Source organism: Polypterus senegalus, chromosome 9 (genome assembly GCF_016835505.1).
Source record: "Polypterus senegalus isolate Bchr_013 chromosome 9, ASM1683550v1, whole genome shotgun sequence".
Taxonomy (NCBI): domain Eukaryota; kingdom Metazoa; phylum Chordata; class Cladistia; order Polypteriformes; family Polypteridae; genus Polypterus; species Polypterus senegalus.
In genome coordinates, this window is record NC_053162.1 from 141,925,675 (window position 1) to 141,951,463 (window position 25,789).

At 37.0% G+C, this 25,789-nt stretch overlaps 1 protein-coding gene across 1 annotated transcript in view; it reads right to left on the reverse strand.

Moving 5' to 3' along the window:
* The window catches only part of LOC120535873 (D(2) dopamine receptor B-like), a 376,172-nt gene that overhangs the window by 20,871 nt on the left and 329,512 nt on the right, over positions 1-25,789 (reverse strand). Inside the window, exons 3-4 of the mRNA XM_039764002.1 lie at positions 24,009-24,118; positions 14,740-14,876 (exon numbers count right to left, since the gene is read on the reverse strand). Of these exons, the coding sequence (XP_039619936.1) occupies positions 14,740-14,876; positions 24,009-24,118 (247 nt within the window). The remainder of the gene's footprint in view (positions 1-14,739; positions 14,877-24,008; positions 24,119-25,789) is intronic.

The window sequence follows — 25,789 nt, forward strand, 5'->3', positions numbered from 1 at the left end:
AATATATACTTTACTGATGCTTTGCAAATGGTATGAAGACCCAAAGATATGTATATGAAGATCTTGTTACATTATAGTAAATGAGTAATAGTAATACCACATTCTTTACAATGCTGGGGCTGTTTTGGCAATATTCCCTGTCACAATGTCTCTTGAGACTTCCTATGTATGTATAGAAATACAGGTAGTCCCCAGGTTACGAACATCCGACCTACGACTTACGAACGGGGCCACAGCTACGAGGCATCTTCGGCCTAGGGACGCTGCAAGCAGAGTCTGGAGGGGGGCGATTTTCGCTGCTCGCACAATGTAGTGTCCCTCAGGTGGCTCCCGGCAGCAAGCAGTTTCACTGCCCACCCACCATACACGGCTGCCCCATTTGTTTTCGGTGGGCGGTTGGTAATGCGCTAAGTGGTGACCCTGTTGTGGCTGAACGGAAGCCATTGATGGTGAATGGGGAGGCAGGGGGTAGCATTGTAGTGTGCATCGGATGGCTGCCTATTGAATGGAGGTGATTCACTACAAACCTTTGGCCGCACCATGTTTGTTCTCAGTGGGCGGACGCTGCAGGCAGCATACTGTAGTGGAGGTGACTGTGAGGTGGGCTGGTGATGAACCGCAACCTCGATGCCGCCATTCATTCTCAAAAGCAAGCCTGCTTGTACTGTTACATACATAGCAGGAAGTTGCCTCTTGTCAGTACATCAGACGTGCTGACGAGGGGTGCCTTTCTGCTGTGACAGCGTGGACAGTGATGTGCAGAATAGCTCTTCTTAACCTTTTGTCTTCACCCTTCAAGAATGTCTCTAAAACACAAATCTGATGCAAGTGCTGGTGATACAGTAAAGAAGAGAAAACCCATCACGATTGAAAATAAAGTAGAAATAAAAAGGTCAGAGAGAGGTGAAACTCCGTCATTCATTGACAGAGCACTTGGTTACACCCGGTCAACAATAGCATTTATTAAAACAATGTACCTGTTCCGACTTACATACAAATTCAACTTAAGTACAAACCTACAGTCCCTATCTCGTATGTAACCTGGGGACTGCCTGTACTATGATTGGAAAATGCAAATATACATGAAAAACTTCAAGCAGTTCACCTAAAAAACAGTGTATGACATCTATTTTGGATGTGACTGATGGTCTAGGTGGTCATAATGAGTCTTGTGACAATTATTTCATGTCTTGTACTTAAAGTATGTACAGTAAGTATATAAGTATGAGATGCTTAAAAGAAAGTTCACAATGTTAGGAATAATAACAAAGAAAGTCCCTGTTCTGCAGTTCCAAGTACAACAAAAATGACCTCTTGATGAACACAGTGAGTGAAGATACAGTTGTGAATAAGAGAGAACAGAAAACCTGAAATAGTTTTAAGCCACTTTAATGAAGGGTGTTGTACAAGTAAAAAAGTTTGGATCAAGTCACTGCTACATCTGACACAGATGCTGACTAAAAACTGGAGATGGTAATTGGTTATTTTTTAAAATATAAGTGATGTTACCATTTGGAATGTTTTGGAATTGTCATAAAAATTTTTGAGGAGCAGGTAAACATCCCATATATTAAGGATAGGGTGCTTTCCCATATCTCAACAAGCAACATCAAGTTAGAGGAAGATTCAAAATCAGCTCAAAACCCCAAACATTCCAGCAGCAGCTAGAAAACATGAAAGATGCTAGTTCTGAAAAAAAACTAATGATTGCAAGACTCTCATAGCCGGTATGAAATGACTCAAGTACTGTTTAAGTGACTATAAAAATATTCACCCCCTTGAAACTTTTCACCTTTTATCACAAAGTACTGGCGGCCGAAGGAAGAGTGTCACAGATGGGGGTGATGGACATGGTGTGTGTTTATAGAGGAGGACTGCAGAGGTTTTACAACCTTGTCTCTCTGTAAGGCCTACAGTCTTCTAGGCATCACAGATACTGTACTGTATGTGCAAGAGTAAAGCCATCAGAACTATCACAGAGGTAGCAGAAAAAGTATCTAGATGGTTGTGGATCAAGAGGAGTGACCCATGATCACTTGCTACTTGGGCAGTAGCCAGCATCTAATCATTCCTGGTTGGGTCGCCTGGGCTAGGGTGTCTGATTTCGAAACACCTGAAACACCCAATGAGCCCAGATTACATCACTGATGAAGTGTATCAGTAGATGTACAGTATGTTGTAACCAACAGTGATGTAATTCCTTTGCCATCTTGTGTAATTGTTTTTTAAGGACACCTCTATTATGGAGCCTTGGACACTGTGTGTTGCTAAGCATGTGATTTGCCTGCTATATGAGATATAATATTATGATAGTCACACTATAAAAGATGGCTATGCTCATTTATCATGTCTGAACTTTATACAAATAAATGAATGATTAGGGAGAGACCTATGCTCTAGCAAACAAACCTGATAGGAATTCCTTTCAGTTTGATAAGGTTTTGCTCTTGGCTTTATTCCCCTTGAATCTTGGTGAACAATCCAACATGTTCTGTTTATGACCCTGGCTACTATTCTAAAAAATCTTAAAAAAAGGATGTCAGTTAAAATCTGCCATTGATTGATTATCTGCTCAAAAGACCTGTTAAAATTTCATTTTTTACCACACTTGTTAAAAAATAAATAAATAAAAGACTTAACAGAGCTTGAAATATAATCTGTGCTACAGTGATTTTTTAAGTAGTACTAGCAGAAGTAGTATTGTCATATGTACAGAGTTTAGTTAAATTCTTACTTGCATGTCCAAACCACATAGTATAATTAGGGCCGACCTGCTGTACTCTGCAGAAAATACATAATTAAAAATCACGATTTGTTCAGGACTGTTTGGTGAGATGGCCATTCTGTGTTAAAATGTTTGCATATTTTTTAGCTAAAGGGAATAACTGCTACAATGACAAAAGGACTGATCTTGCATGGTTTCCTAAGAGATAATTTGTGATTAGGAATCTTGCTGAAAGATTCCACAATAAGATAAAGGCTAAAAACATTAATTGTTTCCCACAATGACAGTCCTGGACTTCAAAGGAAAACATGGATAATATGTGCTTCAGAGGTAACCTTATATATCAGGGTTATCAGACATCAAGTCGAAGCATAAGTATTGAACAGTTAGTTCTCTAAATGTTAAAAGAAGTAGAAGCCTCTTACCTGGACAAAACCACCTGACACTTTCCCATCCAAAATCTTTAAGTAGCTTATTTATATTTCAAGTAGCAGACTGTTTGTAAGAAGATTTCTAACCCTACTGATGCTTCTCAAGACAAAAAGTCTAAGCTGAAGCTGGTATAGGAGTTGGAGAAAAAGAAAGAATCAGTTACTGCCAACTATGAACGAAAGTGCACTCATTTTGAATGTGATCTTCATTCACTAATTTGAGCTACAGTGAAAACAACGACTAGCTAGCAAACCTTTGCTCCATTCAGAACTCAACACAAACTGAATGATAAATTTAAATTAAAAGTATATAGTACTGTGGGGTTAAACTGAATTTGAAGATTTTCTAGAAATCAAGTTAAAAACACCTACAAATATATCTTCTTCTTTCGGCTGCACCCGTTAGGGGTTGCCACAGCAAATCATCTTTTTCCATATCCTCCTATCCTCTGAATCTTGCTCTGTTACGCCTACCATCTGTATGTCTTCTCTCACCACATACATAAACCTCATCTTAGGCCTTCCTCTGTTTTTCTTATCTGGCAGCTCCATCCTTAGCTTATCCAGCAACTCTCTTTTGCACAAACCAAACCAACGCAATCTCTCCTCTCTGACTTTGTCTCCAAACTGTCCAACCTGAGCTGACCCTCTAATTTACTCATTTCTAATCTTGTCCATCCTTGTCACACACAATGAAAAACTTAACATCTGCAACTCTGCCACCTCCAGCTCTGTCTCCTGTTTTTGGTCAGTGCCACTGTCTCCAACTCATATCACAGCTGGTCTCACTGCCATTCTTCAGACCTTGTTGATACACTCCTGACACTCTCCTCCACCCACTCCATCCTGCCTGCACTCTCTTTTTCACATTTCTTCCACAATCCCCATTACTCTGTAACTGTTGATCCCAGGTATTTAAACTCCGCCTTCACCAACTCTACTCCCTGCATCCTCACCACTTCTCTGACCTCCCTCTCATTTACACACTTGTATTCTGTCTTGTTCCTACTGACCTTCATTCCTCTCCTCTCTAGAGCATATCTCCATTTCTCCAGGGTCTTCTCAACCTGCTCCCTACTCTTACTACAGATCATAATGTCATCAGCAAATATTATAGTCCATGAGGACTCCTGTCTAATCTCGTCAACCTGTCCATCACCATTGCAAATAAGAAAGGGCTCAGAACCGATCCCTGATGCAATCACATCTCCACCCTAAATACATTCATTACTCCGACAGCAGACCTCACCACTGTCGCTCTTCCCGTGTACATATCCTGAACAACTCTTACATACTTTTCTGCCACTCCCGACTTCCTTATACAATGCCAAAACTCCTCTCTAGGCACCCTATAATATGCTTTCTTCAGGCCCACAAAGACACAATGCAAGTCCTTCAGAGGAAACATCGCATCTGTGGTGCTCTTTCCTGGCATTAAACCATACTGCTGCTTGCTAATCATCACCTCCCTTCTTAACTTGGCTTCCACTCTTTCCCATAACTTCATGTTGTGGCTCATCAATTTTATCCTTCTGTAGTAATTACAGCTCTGCACATCTCCTTTATTCTTAAAAATTGGTACTAGTACATCTCTTCTCCACTCCTCAGGCATCCTCTCACATTCCAAGATTGCATTAAACAAACTGGTTAAAAACTCCACTGCCATCTCTCTAAAACACCTCTATGCTTCCACAGGTATGTCAACCGGACCATTCTTCATCCTCTTCATAGCTTTCCTTACTTCCTCCTTGCTCATCAGTTGCACTTTCAGATTCACTTTCTCTGCATCATCGAACTTTCTCTCTCTCTCATTCTCTTCATTCATCAGCCTCTCAAAGTAGCATAATGAAATATTATGAAAATATTACAAAATTGTAAAATAATTAATATATTTTATTTTTTTCTTTATCATTTATTTGTTGAAAGTGATACATTTAAAATTAAATGAAAAAGTCAGTTGGGAAATGGATCATAGTGTCAATTTAATTAGTGTATTCTTTATTTCTGCAGCTTTTCAAGAAGCAACATCTCTATATGCTGCTTAAGAAGTTTCGGTTTGCATGTTCAGTTGGCCTTAAGATGTTAACAACTTCTTAAAGCAGTCTGTTAAGTCTGAGGGGAGCTTTTGACTTATTTGATATATATTGATTTTAGCTTTTCTGCCTTCTTTTGCCATATGTTGCATTATTCCCAGTGGTTTACTTGAAAGGTCAGTTTTGTTACATTTCTTTATGGTTACTGTTCAAACCACTAGCACTTTCAACATGTCTTTATGCACAGTTTTGCTGTATATCAACATACTACATTCATTGCTAATAAAATGTTTTCTTAATATTTGGTATTAAAGCTAACCACATTAAAATACAAGGTAATTTTAAGCAGAAATTCTTGCTAAGGTTACCAAAGAGACTTGTGGTAAAGCAATTAAACCAGTCAATAAAAAAGGAATTTTATGTTGTAAACCAATCAGTCATTCTTTGTTCTAATAAAAGAGCATGTAGGAGGATTCCTTTAAAATGAGACATGATAGAGACTATTGTTGGCTCTAGCACTTTTTCTTATTATTTCAACAAGCTACCACCATAAAGTAAATTAGAAAAATATACAATTCATTATGGACTCCATAATGCTTTGTAAGAATTTTTGATCAGGAAACACTATATACACTATCCATGTTAAAAACAAAAATGCATTGTTATTACAGCTTTTTTGTTAATTTGGTAAAATAACATAATATATGAGCAAGGAAATATGTGTCTCTGTTGATTTTTTAAGCTGCATTACATGTCAGTAAGGTATGTAATAGAAAGACGAAAACTTAATTTCAAAGTTATCACACAAAAGAGTTTAAACTTCAAAGTGGAGCAACAGTTCAATACGCTCAGCTAATTAAGAATTACATTAATAAATGCCGGCCGTACATTGTGGATTCACACTAATGTGAATTTGTTTGTTTCTAAGTAAAATTAAATATTCTTTTGTCATTGTTTTACAGTACATGGGTTACGACTTTTCCAGCTAAGCAAGAAGAAACGCATGACATAAGTGCAGTGCTTGATCTTGACAGATCATATGTTGAGTAGTACTGTGCCAATAGTTATTAACCCAAACAGTTCTTCATGTGAATTGCAGATTATTGTGATTCTAAGGATGTCTAATAAATAAGCAAAAAATGTATACCATATAGCTTGGAGAAACTACCTGTGTCTTTATCAGAGCTAGAATATATAACTTCCACAGTAGTATTGAGGAAAGGTTAGAAAACTGCAAAAATGTTGTGTTGACTGGAACCAGAAATTATTTTTGAAACAACCAAGAGAATATTTTTTGTGTATCAAGACCATTATCTATATATATAATTCACTAAGGCAAGACACCCATGGAAAGCACGCCGGAAACGGTTTGTGAGGGGTATCCCATGGGATCCTTAAAACAATCCTTTACAACTGAGGTTAAAACACAATGAAGTAAGCAGTCTTTAAAAACTGAGTTTTCGGTTACGACGCACGACCGCAAGCACCATAGCAAACTGTTTTACACGCTACATACAGCAATTCGCATCCGCGACAAACATGCGTCTTCTTAGATGCTCCTGCAGGAACACGGAACACTCCCTTTTCACCGGCCTGCATCTACCCTTGCTCTCTAGGTATTCACACTGCCTGCCCATGTGCCCAGATGTAAAAACTCACCGACCACCCAGTTGGTCCCTTTCGTCTGTGCTAGGAGTCCACATGCACGTCTGAGCCACGTTGACTTTTCATTATTATTTTCAGTTTCGACACCCGACCACGTCCACCATGAAAAACCATGTGAAAGGAACAACGAAGCCCCACTCAGAAACTCTACCCCTTCTCCCACGTGCTCAGGAACGCACCTCAGACCACTGCCCGCCAACTCAAACAGCTCATCAAACACATACTCACTCGCTTTGGTCTGTGCTGCGGTCCAAATCCAACTGTGAGCCACGATGACTATTCTTTTGCCCTCCATGGCTACCGCTTCAAATGTATTTCATGGAAACAAGACTTCTTTCAATTTTATAGAAGTTCCTGCTTCAGGTAACTGTTTGTTTCTGTCAGTTGGGTTTTTTTTGGAAAAATGTCATTGATTAAACTGTTGCTCTCAAACTTCATAACATGGCTGTTAGCTTTGTTTGCCAACGTTGGGATAACTTCGGTGACGTGGTGTCCGTTGTTGTTAGTCACAGAGGCATTGTTATACAGTCTGCTCAACATTACACTGACTACATGAATATGTCCGGAGTCTATGGTGGCAAGGCAGAAATTGTGGCAATGTCCCAAATCCTTCCAGCTACTATCAACATTTACTTCCAAGAACGTCCTCATGCCTCTCCTCGAGTTTACAATCTGGCCCAGCGTCTCTTCATATCCCTGCTCTTTAGCGGTCATTTGGATCATGGGCATTGCAAGGTTCTAATGCCTCTCAAATACCCACGTGATAACCTTCTGGCAACACCTTTTGACTCTGTCGGTATGTGCACACCGGGTGCACACCCACTTGCTCGCCACATTAATGTGACGTCACCTGCCCACTCTCCTCTTCCTGAAAAACATTTAAAGACACACTCCCCTGAACACACGCATTCCACACAGGGCTTTCTATGCACCTTTTGTTCCACAAGCTTCAGAATGCACAGATCTCTGAACGCACATTTAAAAAAACACAACACTAACCGAATGGTACAATGTGAACATTGCCAACAATGCTTCAAACCAACTCACGCTCTCAAAAAACACTTACGTACTCATTCCACTCTCACCTTCAATTGCACATTTTGTAACGAGGACTTCACAGGTGAGATGGATCTCCACAACCATTTGCAGATCCATTCAACACAAAGATTTGTATGCAAGATTTGCGACAAACACTTTCACGCACACAGATACCTTACTAACCATCTCAAAACACATTCCCTGATGAATTATTTTCAGTGTCAACACTGCTCCAAAACCTTCACACGCCAGAAATATCTCAAAGCACCTTTAAACACCCACTCCACTGAATAAACGCATTCCAAACAGATCTTTGAATGCACGATTTGTTCAAAAACGTTCCGAGTGCAGAGATTTCTCAACATACATTTAAAAACACACTCCACTGAACGAATTATGCAATGTGAACATTGCCAGCAATGCTTCGACACAACTCATTCCAATTTCCTTCAGTGTCAACACAGCACTAAATCGTTCATACACATACATCGCATTCACTTTTCTGCAGCTTTTCAAGAAGATACCGCCATTCACGTCCAATAACATAACATTGGCCTACCTACCACACTATGTGCTTCTTGCAATGCTCTTCACTGGCCAGCAGAGGTCAACAAATCCGGACATTACACTATGTGTTGTCATGCCGGCAAGGTGTCTTTGCCACCACTATCCAAACCCCGTCTTTTATTAGAAGACCTCTTGACTGGCAAGATCTTGCTGTCCCGAAATTACTGTGATCATATCAGGGAGTACAACTCTGCTTTAGCTTTCGCGTCAATGGGCGCACACATCGCTCAACCATCTGGACAAGGACCGTATGCTTTCAGAATCCACGGTCAAATTTATCACCAGGTCTCTCCTTTATATAACAATCCTGACACGTCACCACACTACAGTCAGCTATATTTCTTCGATTCTGCTGAGGCGACCAGTCAACATTTGCAAAAGGAATGTAATAGCGCTTGCAGTGACATTTTGTTGCTTCAACTAGACAACATGATACGACAGGTTAATCCCTTCGCAAAGTTTTACATGCAAATGCATGACATTATCACTCACGGTGACCCTGCTACTGCTGTACGAATGGTGTTCATGGAAAATCCAGTTCTGAATATGAGAAGGTATAATGCCCCGTCCTGTCAAACTGATGTTGCTGCTATCTTTGTAGGTGAAGAGAGGAAGCTTCTTGCGCAACGCGACATTTGCATATATCCAAGGGGAGATGCTTACAAGCGTATCTCTGTTCTTAGTATGAACTGTGACCCCATGGTTTATCCACTGCTATTCCCTTACGGAGATCCAGGCGGGCACACACAATTAACCCATGTTGAGGAAAGGCGAACCGTGAAAGGACGATTGTGTGTTGGTTTGTTCCGTGCATTGTTACAATGTTCCTTTTCTTGCTGATTTATTACATTACCGATTTTTCAAATGTTAATTTTCTCCCTGTGCTTAAAAATCATTAAAAAACCGGCCTGATTATGCGGCGTATGGTATGCCGCAGGTTGGCTAGTCTAATATATTTAAGTGTGAATAAGTCTTAAATGTGTTTCCTGTTGAAATAAGTATTCATAAGCTAAAGGTAAATAACACCTTCATTTGTGGCTCTGTCCTTCATCATTCAGGTTAGTAAAGTTAAGTTAGCTTCCTGGTATACCTGATGTTGTATTCCAAAAGGTAATGTTTCTTGGTCTTATTACAGGGGGTCATAGAAATAATCCCAGTTGTGTATTCCAAAAGAAGGGATTTGGTGCCTCACTAAGAGCCACTCTGTGCTCCTCAGTCCTAATATTAGAGATGATTTAAACCACAATTCATGGAAAAGAAGAAACCATTTTTGTATTATATAGACCTGCTAACCATCAAGGTTTCATAAACAAAACTTTCTTAAAAGTGATAAAGATGAAGTATTAACCACTCAGAATCTAGTCCTTTTCATTATCTACCCATTCTACTTTCACAAATGAGACTAAAATTAGGTAACATAGTGTCTGCTAGCATACCCCACAGCAAGTGCTGTATCAAGAGCCAAATGGAATGTATTTCCTGATAGTCTCTAATAATGTTCTAATAATGTTCTATTACATGAATACAACTACTATTCTATGAGTTCATACTTTATTGATTGTTTCTCTAAAACAGGTAATAATAATAATAATAATAATAATAATAATAATAATAATAATAATAAACACAATTCAGAAACAAAGGTATAACTACTGGTTTCCTAGCTTTTAAAATAAGAATGGAAAGGAATGTTTTACCTGATAATCTCTAATAATGCTCTATTAGATAAATACAGCTACTGTCAGAGTTCCTTTTCTGTTTCTCTAAAACAGGTAATAATAATACTAATAATTCACCTCAATTTTATGAGCTGCTTTTCCTGGTGAGGGCTGTTGTGACAGCAGGCCAAGCAGGTCAGACCAGACTCCCTTCTCCCCAGCTACAGATTCCAGCTCTTCCTGGGAAATCGTCATAGATTCCCAAACTAGGCAAGAAATATAATTCTTCCAGCATGTCCAGTGTCTGCACCAGTGTCTCCACCCAATGGTCCATGCCTGGAGCAGCTGTAGGGGGAGCCACCCAGGAAGCATCTTTACAACAAGCCCAATGCACTTCAACTGTCTTCGTTTTACCCAGAGAATTGCTGACTCTACTCAGAGGCTTTCCAGAATCTCTGAACTTCTAACTTCTCATTCTTTTGGTAATTACCCACAGCCCATGTTCACAGTTGCGGACATGGATGTAGATCGGCCGGTAAACCGATAGTTTTCTCTTTAGAGTTAGCTCATGCTTCACCTTCACAGATCAGTATAGCACTCATGAAACAGCTGCAACTGCTCCAGTCCACATGTTGACCCCATGTTCCTTTTTTTCAGCACTCACGAACAAGATCCTGATATACTTGAACTCCCCTACTAAAGGCAGGTGTTTTTGCCTCAGATGGGAGAAGCAAATCACTCTTTCTCAAGAGAGAATCATGACCTCACACTTGGAGGTGCTGATCCTCACCCCAGCCACTTTACACTCGTTAGTGAGGCTAAGAGGACAGCATCATCTGGATAAAGCAGCGGTGCTACCCCTAGCATCCCCAGCTGGAAATTATCACATTCTGGGCTACTCCTTGATTTCCTGTCCATGAAAACCACAAATAGGAGTATTTACTAGACACAGCCTTGATGAAGTCTAACACAGTTTAGTGGCAGGCAGGGAAGACCTAGGCAGACTAGGCCCTCATAATAATAAGATAAATAATAACAGTAATAAACAAAAGAATCCAGACACAAAGTTGTAATGACTGCTTTCCCAGTTCTTAAAATAAAACAGATAATCCATATTAGAATGCAAATATAAATCATACAAGTATAATGATCTATAGTGATCCCTCTTGTTGGACTAGTTAATGTGTTTAATTTCTTTGCATATCAATATTTTAACAATCAGTCCAAAAGATGGACTTTCAGCAAGTCTGTTGCTTCATTCGGTGTGTTGAATGCTGTAGAAGATCTTCTGTATCTGCACTGACAATAAATTATGCTATGTAAGAAACACTTTAATTGATTTGTGCTATTTCTAAGCACAATATTATGTCATTACAAACTAATCACTGAATTAACTTCACAGTTATCAATTCAAAAATCTGTAATTAATGGAAAAAATTGAAATGTAATTAATTATTTTTATATTTATTTAGCTTATACCAACATAACATTGGTTGAAAGAAATTACTTTAATAATACTCATATAATTATCTTATGAGAAATTTATGCTTATAACATCCTTCAACTTAGATGGCCTTATAGAATGTGCAAGCAATTTTGCCATAGCTAGGTCATACTTACAATTGCTACACCTGTTATTGCCTCACATGCAACACAGTGATGGTTACAAGTATTTTTAATTGTCACTCTATATTATATATTCCTTACTTATTATTCTCCTTGGCATTAACTCAGAGTGTGACTTGGACTCAGAATTCATTGCAATTATAGTTACACACGATTCAGGCTCAATCGTGCCAGCCGGTAGAATGACATTCTACCCTCTTGTGTGTATGCAACAAGAAAAAATATAACAAAAATGTGCAAAGAAACACGCTTCTACTGTCCCGATTGCAGTATCTAACTGTATGTTGGTGACTGCATCAAAAGGTATCACACAAATGACGTGTACTAAATCTGCATCAGTACAGCAGTAGACACTGGACATACCTTTTCTACTATATTTATTTTGACGTTTTCATATTTACATGCTTCTGTGACACGCAATAACTTTTTTTCTTGTTAAAAAAAAAACAACATTTTGGTTCATTTTTCCTGGAGTAAGGATATTCCTAAAGAGGTTAAAAGAATTGCCTAATTTGTTGTAGTTTTTTAGGCTAGTTTTGAGCAAACTGACTTTGAGGAAGGAAAAATCCAGAGGTTTCAAGCTAAAGCTCACATTTAACTAGCAATGCTTACTGATCATTGTACTGGAGAGTGGTGAGGTATTGCAGTATTTTACTGTAGCCTGTACTTAATGACAGCATTAAAATTCACAATTCACAATTGACAATATAACAGTCAGTGCTCTCTAAAATACTTCATATTGCCCCCTCAGGTTCATAGGACAAGATGCATTAACCTGTTTTGAGGTAATTTTTGTAAGTTGAGAAGCCATTCAGTTTCAATAGAGAAAGTAGAATTAACAGTAACTGTGCGAATCTGTGCCTTAATTATAAAGTAATTAAAAATGTCACTTTTTGTGTTAGAGGCAAAAATAATAATAAAAAAGGCAAATTCTATAATAAAGATTAGATTATCTTAAATTACCTTATTTTACCTTTATGAATTTGTATTAAATTAATTAGACTCTGAAAGACTTAACTGGATATACATTGTGGCGGACAGCCGGGGCCCTTGCTCAGCCGGGTGGTCTCCATGATGGGAGGACCAGGGGATCCAGCTTATCCAGAGCGTTACCTCTCTCGGAGCGCTAGATGCCAGCGCCTCTGGGTTGCAGCAGTGCCTAGGACTCCCGCAGGGTCTCATGGGAGTTGGAATTTGGTGGAGCCCTGTTGGGATCCATGAGCATTGCCACACACGGAAGTGCTGCCAGAAATATGTCATCAAACACCTGGAGCACTACCGGGTGCGTTATAAAAGGAGCCAGCGACCACTACTCTGGGAGCCAGAGTCGGGAGGAGGATAACGATGCTTGTCGGGGGAGAGTGAAGGAGAAAGAGAAGAAAAAAAAAAGAAGAGGAAAAAGGAAAAGACGTGTATTGTGCTTTGGGATTGTGTGTTATACTTGTGGGGAAAGGGGAAGGTGCTTCCCACAAAGGAAAAGAAAAATAAATCATGTGTGCTGTTATAACTGTGCCCTAAACCTGTCTGTGTCAGGGTTGGCCTTTACAACATATATTGTAAATATATTGTAAATATTGGCATGTTGTGAGCTTTTCTCTCATAGTTGCATGCTCCAAAAATTCACATATTATTTATTAGTCACGTGCAAAGGTGTATGCTTGATTGTGCCATCACAGCCAAGTTTCATTACTGCCATATTACTCCTATACAGAAGAGTCAGTTCAGAGGATGGATAGATGGATATATGGACGGATGGCATATTTTGAAAACTGTTTGGAACTCTGACCCAGGCCAGCAATTTTCAGAATATTAAAACTCTAATTTACCTGAATTTAACAGACATTTTAAATTAGCTCTAGAAGTGTGCTATTTTGCAAAATTTGTCAAAAGTTAACAGCTATATCCTCATTATTCTAAACATGCCAAGGTACAGTACATGCAAGAAATGAAAAATGCCTAAAAATAGATTCATATTTATGAGAATCAAAATCTGAAATGACTGTCACCCTGTGACTCATAAGTGCCCTCTAATGAAAACTGTCTAGTAAGAATAAAACATTTAGAAATGGCAGAGCTTTTATGCCATAAATAAGCAAAACCTACATTAAAACAAAAAAGCAGCCATGAAAAAACAACTACACAAATTATTTTTACATCGAGAGTGCCTCTTATTTTTACTAACACTGTAATTTCAACGTTCTGAGGAGAATCAATCAATAACATAAAAATGAATGTAGGAAAATCTTTAAAGTATGAAGTTACTGCTAAGCCCACAAGATGCAGATGAATTTAACAAACCCAAAAAAATCACTGGGAGAAAAACAATAATTTTTAAGCAGGTACACTCACACACTCATCCACATAGGAACAATTTAGAGTTAGTGATTAAAGGAGCAGAGCTCCACACAGACAACTAATGGGTGATAAATTCAAATATAGGAATACGGAGGCAGCAGTGATAACCGCAGCCCAGTGCGCCATAGGTGGACAATAAAAAAATTAATTTAAGGAATCAATGTGGATAAATATTTAAATGACCTCAAATCTGATGTCACTTATTTACCTCCATTAGGCTAATCGTTTACTTACAACTGGAAACTGTACATGGCACCATTTACGAGTATATGGCATGTATCAGCACAAATAAACAATTCAGAATCTTAAAACAATGTATCATTACCTTTCTTAGATGAAGGTATCTAAAGCAAATGATGAAGCTTACATAAAAATAAGAACAAAATGAGTACAGAAAAGTAGGCACTCCTGCTTAGGAACACCAGCACTATTACCTTGAGACAAATAATAATGATGTAAACTAGGAATAGTTTAAAAGAAAAATAGTTCTGTTTATGATAAATGAGTGTGAACCCTGAATTTCGACATTTTACTAAAGGCCTGTGGATAAATTCAATTAATCTCTTTCACTAATATTTATTTTTTGAGAGGGCACCATTCACAGTCCATGTCATTACTTTCAATTAAGGTCATATTATTACCTGTGTTGTTTAAACCAAACAAGAGAGGGCAAGATATAGCAAAAGACAGGACCCAGACGACAGAGATCATCACAGTCACTCTTCTTTTAGAGCTGTATCTTGTGTTGTATAGCATTGGCATTGCAACTGCTGTATACCTATGGGGAAAAAAATAGGTTAATAGTGCCCAAAGCTTAAAGTTAACAAATAAATGTATGTACTGTTTAAAAATCATATGTCAAGTTTCAGAATTGCATACTTTATCCAAAATTTTAATGAATCCAGGAAATGTAAAACATTTTTGCAATTCCTAATAAAGCTTGTAATAAGCTGCTTTATTATGGAGTATGCTCCTACTACAGGAAGTCCAAACCAAATATGGTCCAAAAATATACACTTAATACACTTGGTTTGATGGCAACTGGGCAACAGTCAACTCGGCGAAAGGCAACCCAGCGAAAAGACAACTCGGCGAAAGCAACACGGCGAAAAGACAAGTCAGCAAAAGACAACTCGGCGAAAGACAATTCAGCGAAGAAACAACTTGGCGAAATACAACTCGGCGACATTCTTTACCAGTTAGGTAGTAGTTAGGTTCAAAGAGATTTTTTAATCATATTTAAATGAAAACGTGATTTAAAATGTTGAAAATAAATTTATATAAATGACACACAAACTTTATTCTGCTGATGGAAAAAACTCTATCTTATATTATCTTCTGCAAGCAAAATTGCTAATCCTTTATATAAATTGTATTGATTGTAATCGTATGACAACGATATTTAGAATACAAAAGGTGAGTACGGCTTAAGGAATATCTTACTCTCAATGTATTGGGACTCTCATAAAGCAGGTGATTCTGTGGATTTTCTGGCGCCCTACGTTGTCATTTAAATATCATTAAAAAATCTCTTTGAAACTAAGTATTACCTAACTGGTAAAACATATCGACGAGTTGTCTTTTTGCCCATTGTCATTTGAATATCGTTAAAAAATCTCTTTGAACCTATTACCTAACCGGTAAACGATGTCGCCGAGTTGTCTTTTTGCCGAGTTGTCTTTCGCCGAGTTGTCCTTTCACCAAATTGTATTTTGCAGAGTTGTCCTTTCGCTGAGTTGTCTTTTCACTTAGTTGTCTGTCACCCAGTTGCCCCTTAACAAATCCACTTAATATGTTTGCTCATAATCATAGCTCCATTTTTTTGGTTGCGGAATGTGCAATCTTTAGTAAAAATATTATTCAGCATAAATGAAATAATTAGAAATAATTAGAACTTTTTTGTAACAGACTTGTAAGTGACAGTCTCCTTGAGGAATATCATTAAGGTAGTAACACTATCAAAAATGCTTTGAGACACAATAAGAAGAATAGATGGATTCAGGATGCAAAAATGGTCATTTGGGAAAATACAGCCACATGGTAGCAAAACTAAAATAAGAGACAAAAATCAAAGAAGTCAAAGAATCATAGATAGATGAAAAAACATGAAAGACAAGGAAAATAATTAGTTTTGGAAAGCGAGAAGATTGTTTAGTATCAGAAGAACAATCTTTTAAACCATTGTGAGGTTTCTGAACTCTTGTGGAGTCTGTGGAGGACTGCCTCTTCGTTGCCAAGGCAACCACAGGTTCGCAGCGCAACAGCATAGCACCGCGGAAACAACTATGAACCAATCAAGATCATGCAATACACACCTGTGGCCAATGGGTGATGCAAGGGACATTATAAATGCAGGGAACAGTGACCTGGCCAAGTCTATACCCATTTGCTGTGTCTGTGTATAGGAATGTGGTAGCTCCCACTGCAAAACTAGCTGTTCCTGTTTCAAATTGAATAAAGCTGATTTTGCTAAAGCACTGAGACTCAGCCTTGTGTTTTGAGGTGCAAGACAGGGACTCACATGTCACACCAATGTGTCATTTCCCAATAGACACAACCTCAGAGGGCATGCCATTTACAATGTGGGACACTATACTAATGATGGGAGCACACTTTGGCACCAGCCACGAGAAAGCAAAATGGCATCATAACTCAATACATAAACCTTAATTCAGAGATAAATAAACAGCAGAGATTCAAACTCTGAACCCTAAGATTCAACCTTATGTTTTGAAGTTATTCTCAAACTTTGACAATGAGGGGACTGCATCAATGACCTTTGAGACCACATCCCTAGCAATGGGCCACTACATCATGGCAATAAAGCCATCAAATGGTGGTGCCCATGAAATGGCATATTGAGAACAATAAAGTTTTAAGGTTACAAAATGTCAATACTTGCAAAACGAAACTAAAAGTGGAAAAGAACCGTGTATTTACATTTAATAACTTTACAAAGCCCAAAACACTTAGAAAAAACATACAAAATTATTACAAGCACATAGACCAGGGGTTCCTAACGTCGGTCCTGAGGACCCTCTGTCGCTTCAGGTTTTTGTTCCAACCAGCTTCTGTTTTTAATTGAACTCCTGGGCTAATTAAGTGAACTGATATTTCCCAAGTGCTGTGTTTAAGGAGCAATATATTAATTAGAAAACTTAGTTTGCTAAAAAAAAAAAATGTTAAAATGTACCAAGCAGTTATATAGGAATAATGTATTTTTTTTTCTTTTTAACAGTATTTTCATCTTGATTTTCATTCTACTTTTCCAGGTGTTGTAATTGCTTAATTAATCCATTATTTACTAATTAGTGCGTCTGCCTCTAAAATAGCTGCAGCCTTTGATTATTCAATGTTGTTTGCCTGGGTGTCTGCTCTGCTCGTTTTAAGTTGTCATTATTAAGATACAATGAAGGGGGAAAAACTGCACAGAGAAAAGGCAAATAAAATGAAATCAACAAAAGAGAGTTAAGCATTTAAATCTACAGCAAAAGCAGAAATATTTATAAATGCCTTATAAATGTAAAAATCATGCTGCTATGCTTTTCTGAATGTGATCAGTGTTAACAGGTGTTGTCACTGATTAGGACTCAGGTTGGAACAAAAACCTGCAGCCACAGGGGGTCCTCAGGACCGACGTTGAGAACCCCTGACATAGACAATGCACCAAAAAATCAATGTACAAAATCACACACAAAGAAGGGTTTAAGAGATTAAACATATGCAAAACTGAGTTTAAAACTACCGTAGTCGAACCTTTCCTAAACAAGATTGAAAGACATGGCAATCTTACATATAACCTCACTAGATACTAAAATAGCTCATTTATATAAGGTGCAAGAAAGAGCAGCCGAGGTAGTAAACCCTATAACTTGAGCATTTCCAAATTAAACATTCATACTGATTAGTAATTGAGATGGCAGTCATCACTACCAAAATAATTTCTCATTTAAATGGAATCATCACCACCTCTATTTGACTTAATTTGAAATTATTACAGCCCTATGGGACTACACCGTGGTAGGTAGCAACCACATATAGCAACAAATCTGAGAACTACAATATCTGAATACATTTGAGCAATCCAAATCTTAATAAAATCCATCTTCTAGCATTAAATTAATCTTTTTCAGCCCTCAACTATCTCAAAAGTCTTCAGAATTTTCTATTACTAACAAAGCATTTGTAGATGATTGCAGATAGGAGTTTATATTTTAACAAATGTAAGTTCATAAAAAGCAGGATGAGATACAAGTAGAAATAATCAAATTACACAAAATGCAAATACAATTAGTAATCAAATCTAATTTTTTTCAAAAATACAGACTACTATTGAGAACACTATCAATTGTATTAGCACTGTCATCATTGTTTTTTTAAGGGCCCTGATTAATTTATATTAAAGAATGAACTGCAAAAAATGAAATCTAAGATTTATAGACTTATAGAGAAATTTGAAGATTAGTTAGCTTATTTTAAGAAATCTTGTCAATTGGTTTGGTTTGTCATTATTGTTTTTTATTTTTTTGCTAAATAACAGTAAAACTACTCCCATTTCAAGGTTGTTGCTTTTGTTTTTCTAGTTTTTACAAATTCCTTTTCTACAATACTACAAAGCAATCCATCTACAAAGTTACTTCTTAATGTTATATTGACATTGTTTCAGTACATTTTCAGCCAGGGAGTGCAAGTCTTGGATTCAAAAGAAGAATCCCATTTACTGGAGCCTAAAGTTACTTGTTCAAACATTTACAGCAGTATCCGATTTGAAGAGTTGCTCCAGGACAGCTAGTAGTTATGTAACAAAGTCTCACACTCCGGCTCCTGGGAAGCAAGGTGTTCATACAGTTACTAGCTGAACATTTCAGACTACAGAAATGCTAATGGAAGAAAAAACAAATGGGAACATAACATCTGCATTGTTAAGGTTTGTCTGGAAGGTACTATGTATGGAGTGAGCATAAACTGATAGTTAGGGAGTCAATTCTGGGGGATCAATAATGTGGGGATGGATAAAAAGCAGGGTGTGATGTCCTTTAATACTGGTATACTGGCAGGTCAATAATACTGCAACTTTAGAAACTTTGTTCTGTGAATGATATTAGTCCAGCTATTGGAGTCAAGCAGAAAGAAGACCCAAGAGTGGGTCTAGGTTGGGGTGGAATTACTTCCAAATTTTTTTTACAAAAGAATATATCTCTGGTTCACTTCTGAGTGCAATTAGCCAAAATATTTTTGAAATTTAGCAATTTGGAAGCAACTGTGACATACAAACATTTAAAATAGTACTGATAACAGTGGTTTTGCCATCAACAGTTGATGAGAAGCAATTGATTGGAATCAGGAACTAGTGGCATTATTAGTGGAGCTAGAAATATCAGCATTCCCATTACTTTGAATAACGAAAAGAAAAAAAAAATGCAGAGAGGCTTAGAAATAAGCTGAGAACTCTCTCAAACTATTGTCAAAGACAGGACGTTCTAGCAACTTTAGCGAAGATGCTGATGTCACTTTTCATATACCTTCTTTATTCATCAAAATAAAATTAAAACTAAACTTATTATTATTTTTATGGGTACTATATTGTAAGAGTTATATGTATCCAAAAATATATACAAGGTCTCATACCTCATCTCTCTTTGTAGATCCTTGTGCTGCTGTTTTTATTCACAGCCTTATACAATCTTAGACAAAATATATACAACCAATGAGATGTTAGTTTTCTGTCTTCCATCTGTGCATCATAACTCTTCTCAATGATAGGCAGAGGGTTGATGACAAAGTTGATCTCTTTATCAATTCACAATGTAATATCTCTGAAAAGATGAAGTTTGTCCCCTCTCTTTCCCTGTCCTTATTTACACAGTTTTCTCTATCATTTCAGTTAGTTTTTGTTGTGGCCCAAGATGGTAAGATTGTCAGAAAGTGCTTCTGTTTTATCTGTTAATATTCTTCTGTGTTACTTGAGTAGGTACTTATGAGAGGTAAGGTAGCCCTATATTTGCCTCAGTACAAACTAACCAATTAATTGCCTTGTCTAGAACCTATCTTTCTGTTTCCTATTAAAATGACTCACCAGTTGTTCTATATAGCAATCCATCACTCGATCTTTATCTGATATAGTATCACTAGCAGTATACACCACAAGGATCTTTACAGGGCTAACAAAATTATAATACAATACAAACATCCACCTATCCATTGATTTTCTAGCTTGGTTTTTAACTTCAGCACTGTAAGGATGTGACAGCTATGGTGGCAGGAAAAAGCACAGGGCAGAAACCAGCCACGAACAATGTGACAAACAGTTTATCACGTGGCACATATACATACTCACACACACATTTACTCCTACTGGGCCAATTTATAGCTGTCAGTTCACCAATGTTGCGTGTCTTTGGGATATGTCAGAAAACCTAGACTGCACAGAAGAACTACCATTTGTATATGGGGACAATACTCACACTTAAATTAACGAGCTCAGAAAATACAAGAACCAATCACTGATTGAGACTAGGAGGGCATTGAAGTAAATTTACTTGTTAAAAGGAATTAACAACAAGATATACAGGTAAAGCACACCAAAATGTAAAAAGGGATACAGAACTTTAAGGTCTGGTTGACCTAATTGGTATCGTATTAGAGTGAGGTATCAACAGTACAATCACTTTGGAAAAACAGGAACTGCTGAGACCTGCAATGACGCTACACATAATTGTACAGTGAGATGGGTCTTCAGTCTGGATTTTGGCGTTGAGAAAGAGTGAGCAATGGGAATAGTCGTAGTATCAGAGAACAAAACTATTGTAACTAAAAGTTTGCAAAGAGATGCAATTCATGTTTTGGAATCCATAAAGAGGCTACTGTCAGAAGACTTTAACTTGTATGAAAGGCACAGTATATATGGTACAAGCAACTCTCTAAGTCAGTTTTGCAGATGATTTGTTATTAGATAAAAATCAAGTACTGGCCACTGCATTAGTTTGAGTTAAGACTATTACAGGAGCAATTAGAATCTGATGTAAAAAGAGGATTATGATTGAAACAAGAACTGATAAAATTTGACAAAGTACTTCAACATCTGAACAGCACTATTGATGCATTTTTACAAAGGAGAAAATAAAATGTTGGCTGTAGTGAAGATGTGAGATTTAAAAGTCAGTCTGCTTTCAATTTAAACTCAGAAGAGAGTGGAAAAATTTTCTAAGAGCCAAAGTTTAATGAGAATTCAGGTTTCTTAAAATGTACAAGTGATCTTATCAGAATTAATTTGATTTTGTGTGCGTCGAGTTGGAGGCAATTTGCAGATTTCAAGTCAATCAGGTCACTGAAGCAGGCTGTCATTCGTTTTATGGCAATAGTGAATCCAGAGATTTTATTATTCAGCCGGGTGTCATCAGTCTTAGACTGAAGCATGAAGTGGTACTGGCAAATCAAGCAGCCTTGGGGTAGCATGAAGGTATTAAAAATAAGTAAACAAGACATTGTACTGTATATACTGTTTTTGATCTGGACATTTTATTGACTTTTCCTTTTTCAAAGTTTTATAGTGTTCAATGAACTAGCCATGTTTTTATATCCTACAAAACATAGTTGATTATCCATCCATCAATCCATTATCCATCCCGCTATATCGTAACTACAGGGTCACGGGGGTCTGCTGGAGCCAATCCCATCCAACACAGGGTGCAAGGCAGGAAACAAACCCTGGGGAGGGCACCAGCCCACCGCAGAGTGCACACACACACACACCAAGCACACACTAGGAACAATATCTTTGGACTGTGGGAGGAAACCCAACGTTGTTTATGTCTTTTTAATTTCTCCCTGAATGCTTTTGTAGTCACTTTTGCTGATAACTGGGATTTGGTCCAGGACAAAATGTGTCCATCTTATTTTGATGATTTGCACCAGCCCGATCTGACTCTCAGAACGATGCACATCTGGGGATAACTCACTAAAAACTTTGTAATAAATAGCTGTGAATTTATTACACAGCTATTCTACTCCTGATAAGGCTACACCCCCAGGGTTTTCTCCTAAAAACCCACCTCAATGTCCTTCAGTCCACTTTCCTCTATAAGATAAACCAATTTGACCTAGTTAAAACTTATATTTTGTGTAGTCCCACTTTAATTTATAGGGTACAGAGATTCCCCGAATTTGCAGGATCAGACATATTTAATGTTCAAAATCACATAAATCAGTTTTGACTGGGCCAAACAAGTTTTTCTTATTGAGGAAAGTGTCAATGCAGGCCAAACTAGTTTAGACTAGGACAGATCAGTTTGTCCTAGGACCTCTACATTGATTTCAGGATAATTTAGTTCAGACTAGACCAAACCGATTTATCCTGTTGTGTTTTGGACAAATTGGCAGGGCCTAGCAGCATGTTAAAGAAGCTATACATCAATGTAGTCATACTGCTCGATCTAATTTTCTCTTTGGGTCTTCATTTAAATAATGCTGTTTCTGATAATCTGCCTCTTTACAAGAACATAATATTTTTATTCCTTTTAAAATTAAACATTTTATAAATTCTTATTACATTTTTCTTGTAAAATAAATTCTACAATGTCAGTCTTAAGCCTTGAGCATGAGCAAGACTATGTATCAAAAGAATAAAGAAGATAAAAAAATGTCAGGGCCCCAAAAGCTTAATGACTTTATTTACATATACACCTGCTATTGGTTAAAATGTATTTTGACAGATGTGATGCAGTCAATAATTTCGCCAACCAGTTTATTTCAGTGCACAGATGTTGGGGCTAAAGCCTATTCTGACATTAGGCAAAAGGCCCACTTATTCACACAGCCACACTGAAATATGAAAGGTAAATGCAGAGCCACCAGTCAGCCTAACCTGTACCTTTGCTGACTTTTTAGAGAGTCATAACATGCACAGATATTTCATGCAGTCAGTTTTTCATTTTTGATTATACGCAAAAATTATAAACTAGATCTTGTAAGGGTGATAGGAATTTCTCTCTTGAAAATGTAAAAGTAACACACAGAAGAATTTCTTTTTTATAAGAAAAGATGTGTGCTTTCCTGACCTTTTTTCTCAGATGTTTCACAATTTGAAAAGGGTCTCATTATCTTAATGACTGTTTGTGATGGCTGTCTCAGTTGAAAGTAATTGTCTTTGTATTTTTTTTAGACCTGAGAATGTTTTCAAATAATCTTATAAATGTGTAGCACCTAATTTTAAATGAACAAATAAATAAGAAGCAATTCTGTGTATAATACTGTATAAGTGGTAAGCAATAAGAAATTTAATTAAAGGCAATGGTCTGATTCTCTCTTATTTATACTGTGCATACTACAGTCTTCTTTCTGGATTACTTTTAGACAAAATATTAATAATCTACCTGTATGCCACAATAGGACTGTTTTTTATTGCTGCATCACGACTTCATATGAATAGTATATTATATATATATATATATATATTATGAATAGTGGCATGGTAAGCGCTTGCGGGATTTGGGGAATCTAGCATTTGTGCTTTCTTGAAGATACTAGCTTCCTCTAACTTTCCATTACACATGCACATTTATTTGAAAGGTATATTTAAATTTTCTCTGTGAGAGTAATGTGTAGCTGTGTACAATGAAGGATCCCTATCAAAAGACTAGCATCTTGTTGAGTGTCTGTTCCTGCCTTGTACCAAATTCTGCCAGGATGTCATCTCCTGTGACACTGAATTTGTCTAAGCAGGTTAAATGGATTAACCGATGCTAGTTCTTTCAGCCTGTTCTCATTCATACATTTTTAATATTAGCTTTCAAATACATGATGTTCTTTTCCACAAATGATTTTCCCTTATATATATATATATATACTGTACTGTAATAAGGGTTTTAATTTTAGCTGGTGTTGTATGCAACTGCAAAGAAGTAACACTTACCTATCAATGCTAATGGCACAGAGGTTAAGAATGCTTGCTGTGCACATCATGACATCCAAGGTAACAAAAATGTCGCAGTGAATTTTGCTAAATCTCCACTCTCCAACAACCTAAAAATGAATAAAAGAAAGGTTTGAGAGGAAATCAACTAGCTGGAAGTATATAGAAAGTGGCTGGTAACACATTAGTTTTGGTATAAATTATAAACAGTTATTAACAGTCTGCATATTATAAAACATATTATAATTTTTTTAAACATGATATTAAACAATACAAAATGAGAAGCACATACTTCAGAGTCTTGTTTTTATTGAAACTTTATTATTGTTTATAGCATAATTTAAAATATATCTATTAGCTGTTAATAGCTGGTATATACCATGTTTCCCCGAAAATAAGACCGACTCCGAAAATAAGCCCTAGTCAAGATCGTCAGCTGAAAAGTAAGGTGCCTAAGTCCGGGTTTATACTTCATGGGATGCGACGAGTGTGCCCGAAACATCCATTAAATTCCGAGGACACCTTGCCACAATATCTCTGAAAAGGATGTTTAATGATTACATCCATCAATTTGGGGATGCGCACATTCCATAAGTATTGGCACAAGACAGAAACAAAATCCATGGAAAGGGCACCAGCTCACACATACACTGGTGTCATTGTAGCTTCACCAAATCCCCAAACCTTCATGTCTTTGGATGGATAACTGAGCACACTGTGGAAACCCACCAGGAAAACATGCAAACTGCAGGCAGGGATCACAAGGGATGTGATTAAATATAAGATATCCCCTGAAAATAAGCCCCAGTGCATCTTTTGGAGCAAAAATTAATATAAGACTCAGTAATAGATGCCTAAACTGCAGCTATGATAAAACATTAATATCTGATGAAATTAACATTTTATTTTTTTTATTATAATAAGAATGTAATGTTTAATTAGACACAACATATTGGGATAGTTTCAGAGAAATAAGATTTCTGCACATCAGGCAGCTTTTGTGATCAGATTAGAAAGAATACACTGCTTTTTATAAAAATCCACATAGTTCTAAAAGGCATGTTTTGGCCATCTGAGAGGCCATTCTCTAATATTATTAAAATATTTAGAACAGCATGTACTTCAGATTTAGTGGAAACATGGAAATCATGTCATGTTCATTTCTTTTTTATAGGTGTAAGTCAGTAATTTGCAAAGCAAAAAAGAAAAATTTAAGACTTGTAGATCTAAATGACACTTCTAAAAGACATAAGTAATATGGCGGTGGATCACGCAGAGCATCATAAGTTATTTTATGAGGATAGTGGTGTGGTTTACATATATGTATTTATACCTGAAGCATTTCCAAGGTAACTTAATTCTATTTGTACTTGTACAAAGATTAGCAAGCATGCAAAATTGTTAATGATAGTTGAAGACGTTAGCCACATCACCAAACTGATTTCATAACTGGTGAGATAGCAGATTGATTACGAGTGCACTGAAAACAATTTAGACCCAGTTTGTAAGATTTACACATTTTAACTATATTGTAAATTTCCATCAAACCAAATCAACTAATCTTAAAATATTTTTTTCTCCGATTTATACAATTGAAATAATTAAGATATTAAACTTTATGAAAAATAGTTATATCATGCATATAGAAAGACAGGTTGTACTTAATATAATTTGTTTTCATTAACTTCAGAAAGTTCAAATTTGTTAATTTTATTACTGTTTCTAAATTTAAAGAAAGATTATGATCCATTTTGTAATCTTACAAAATCCATCCATCCATT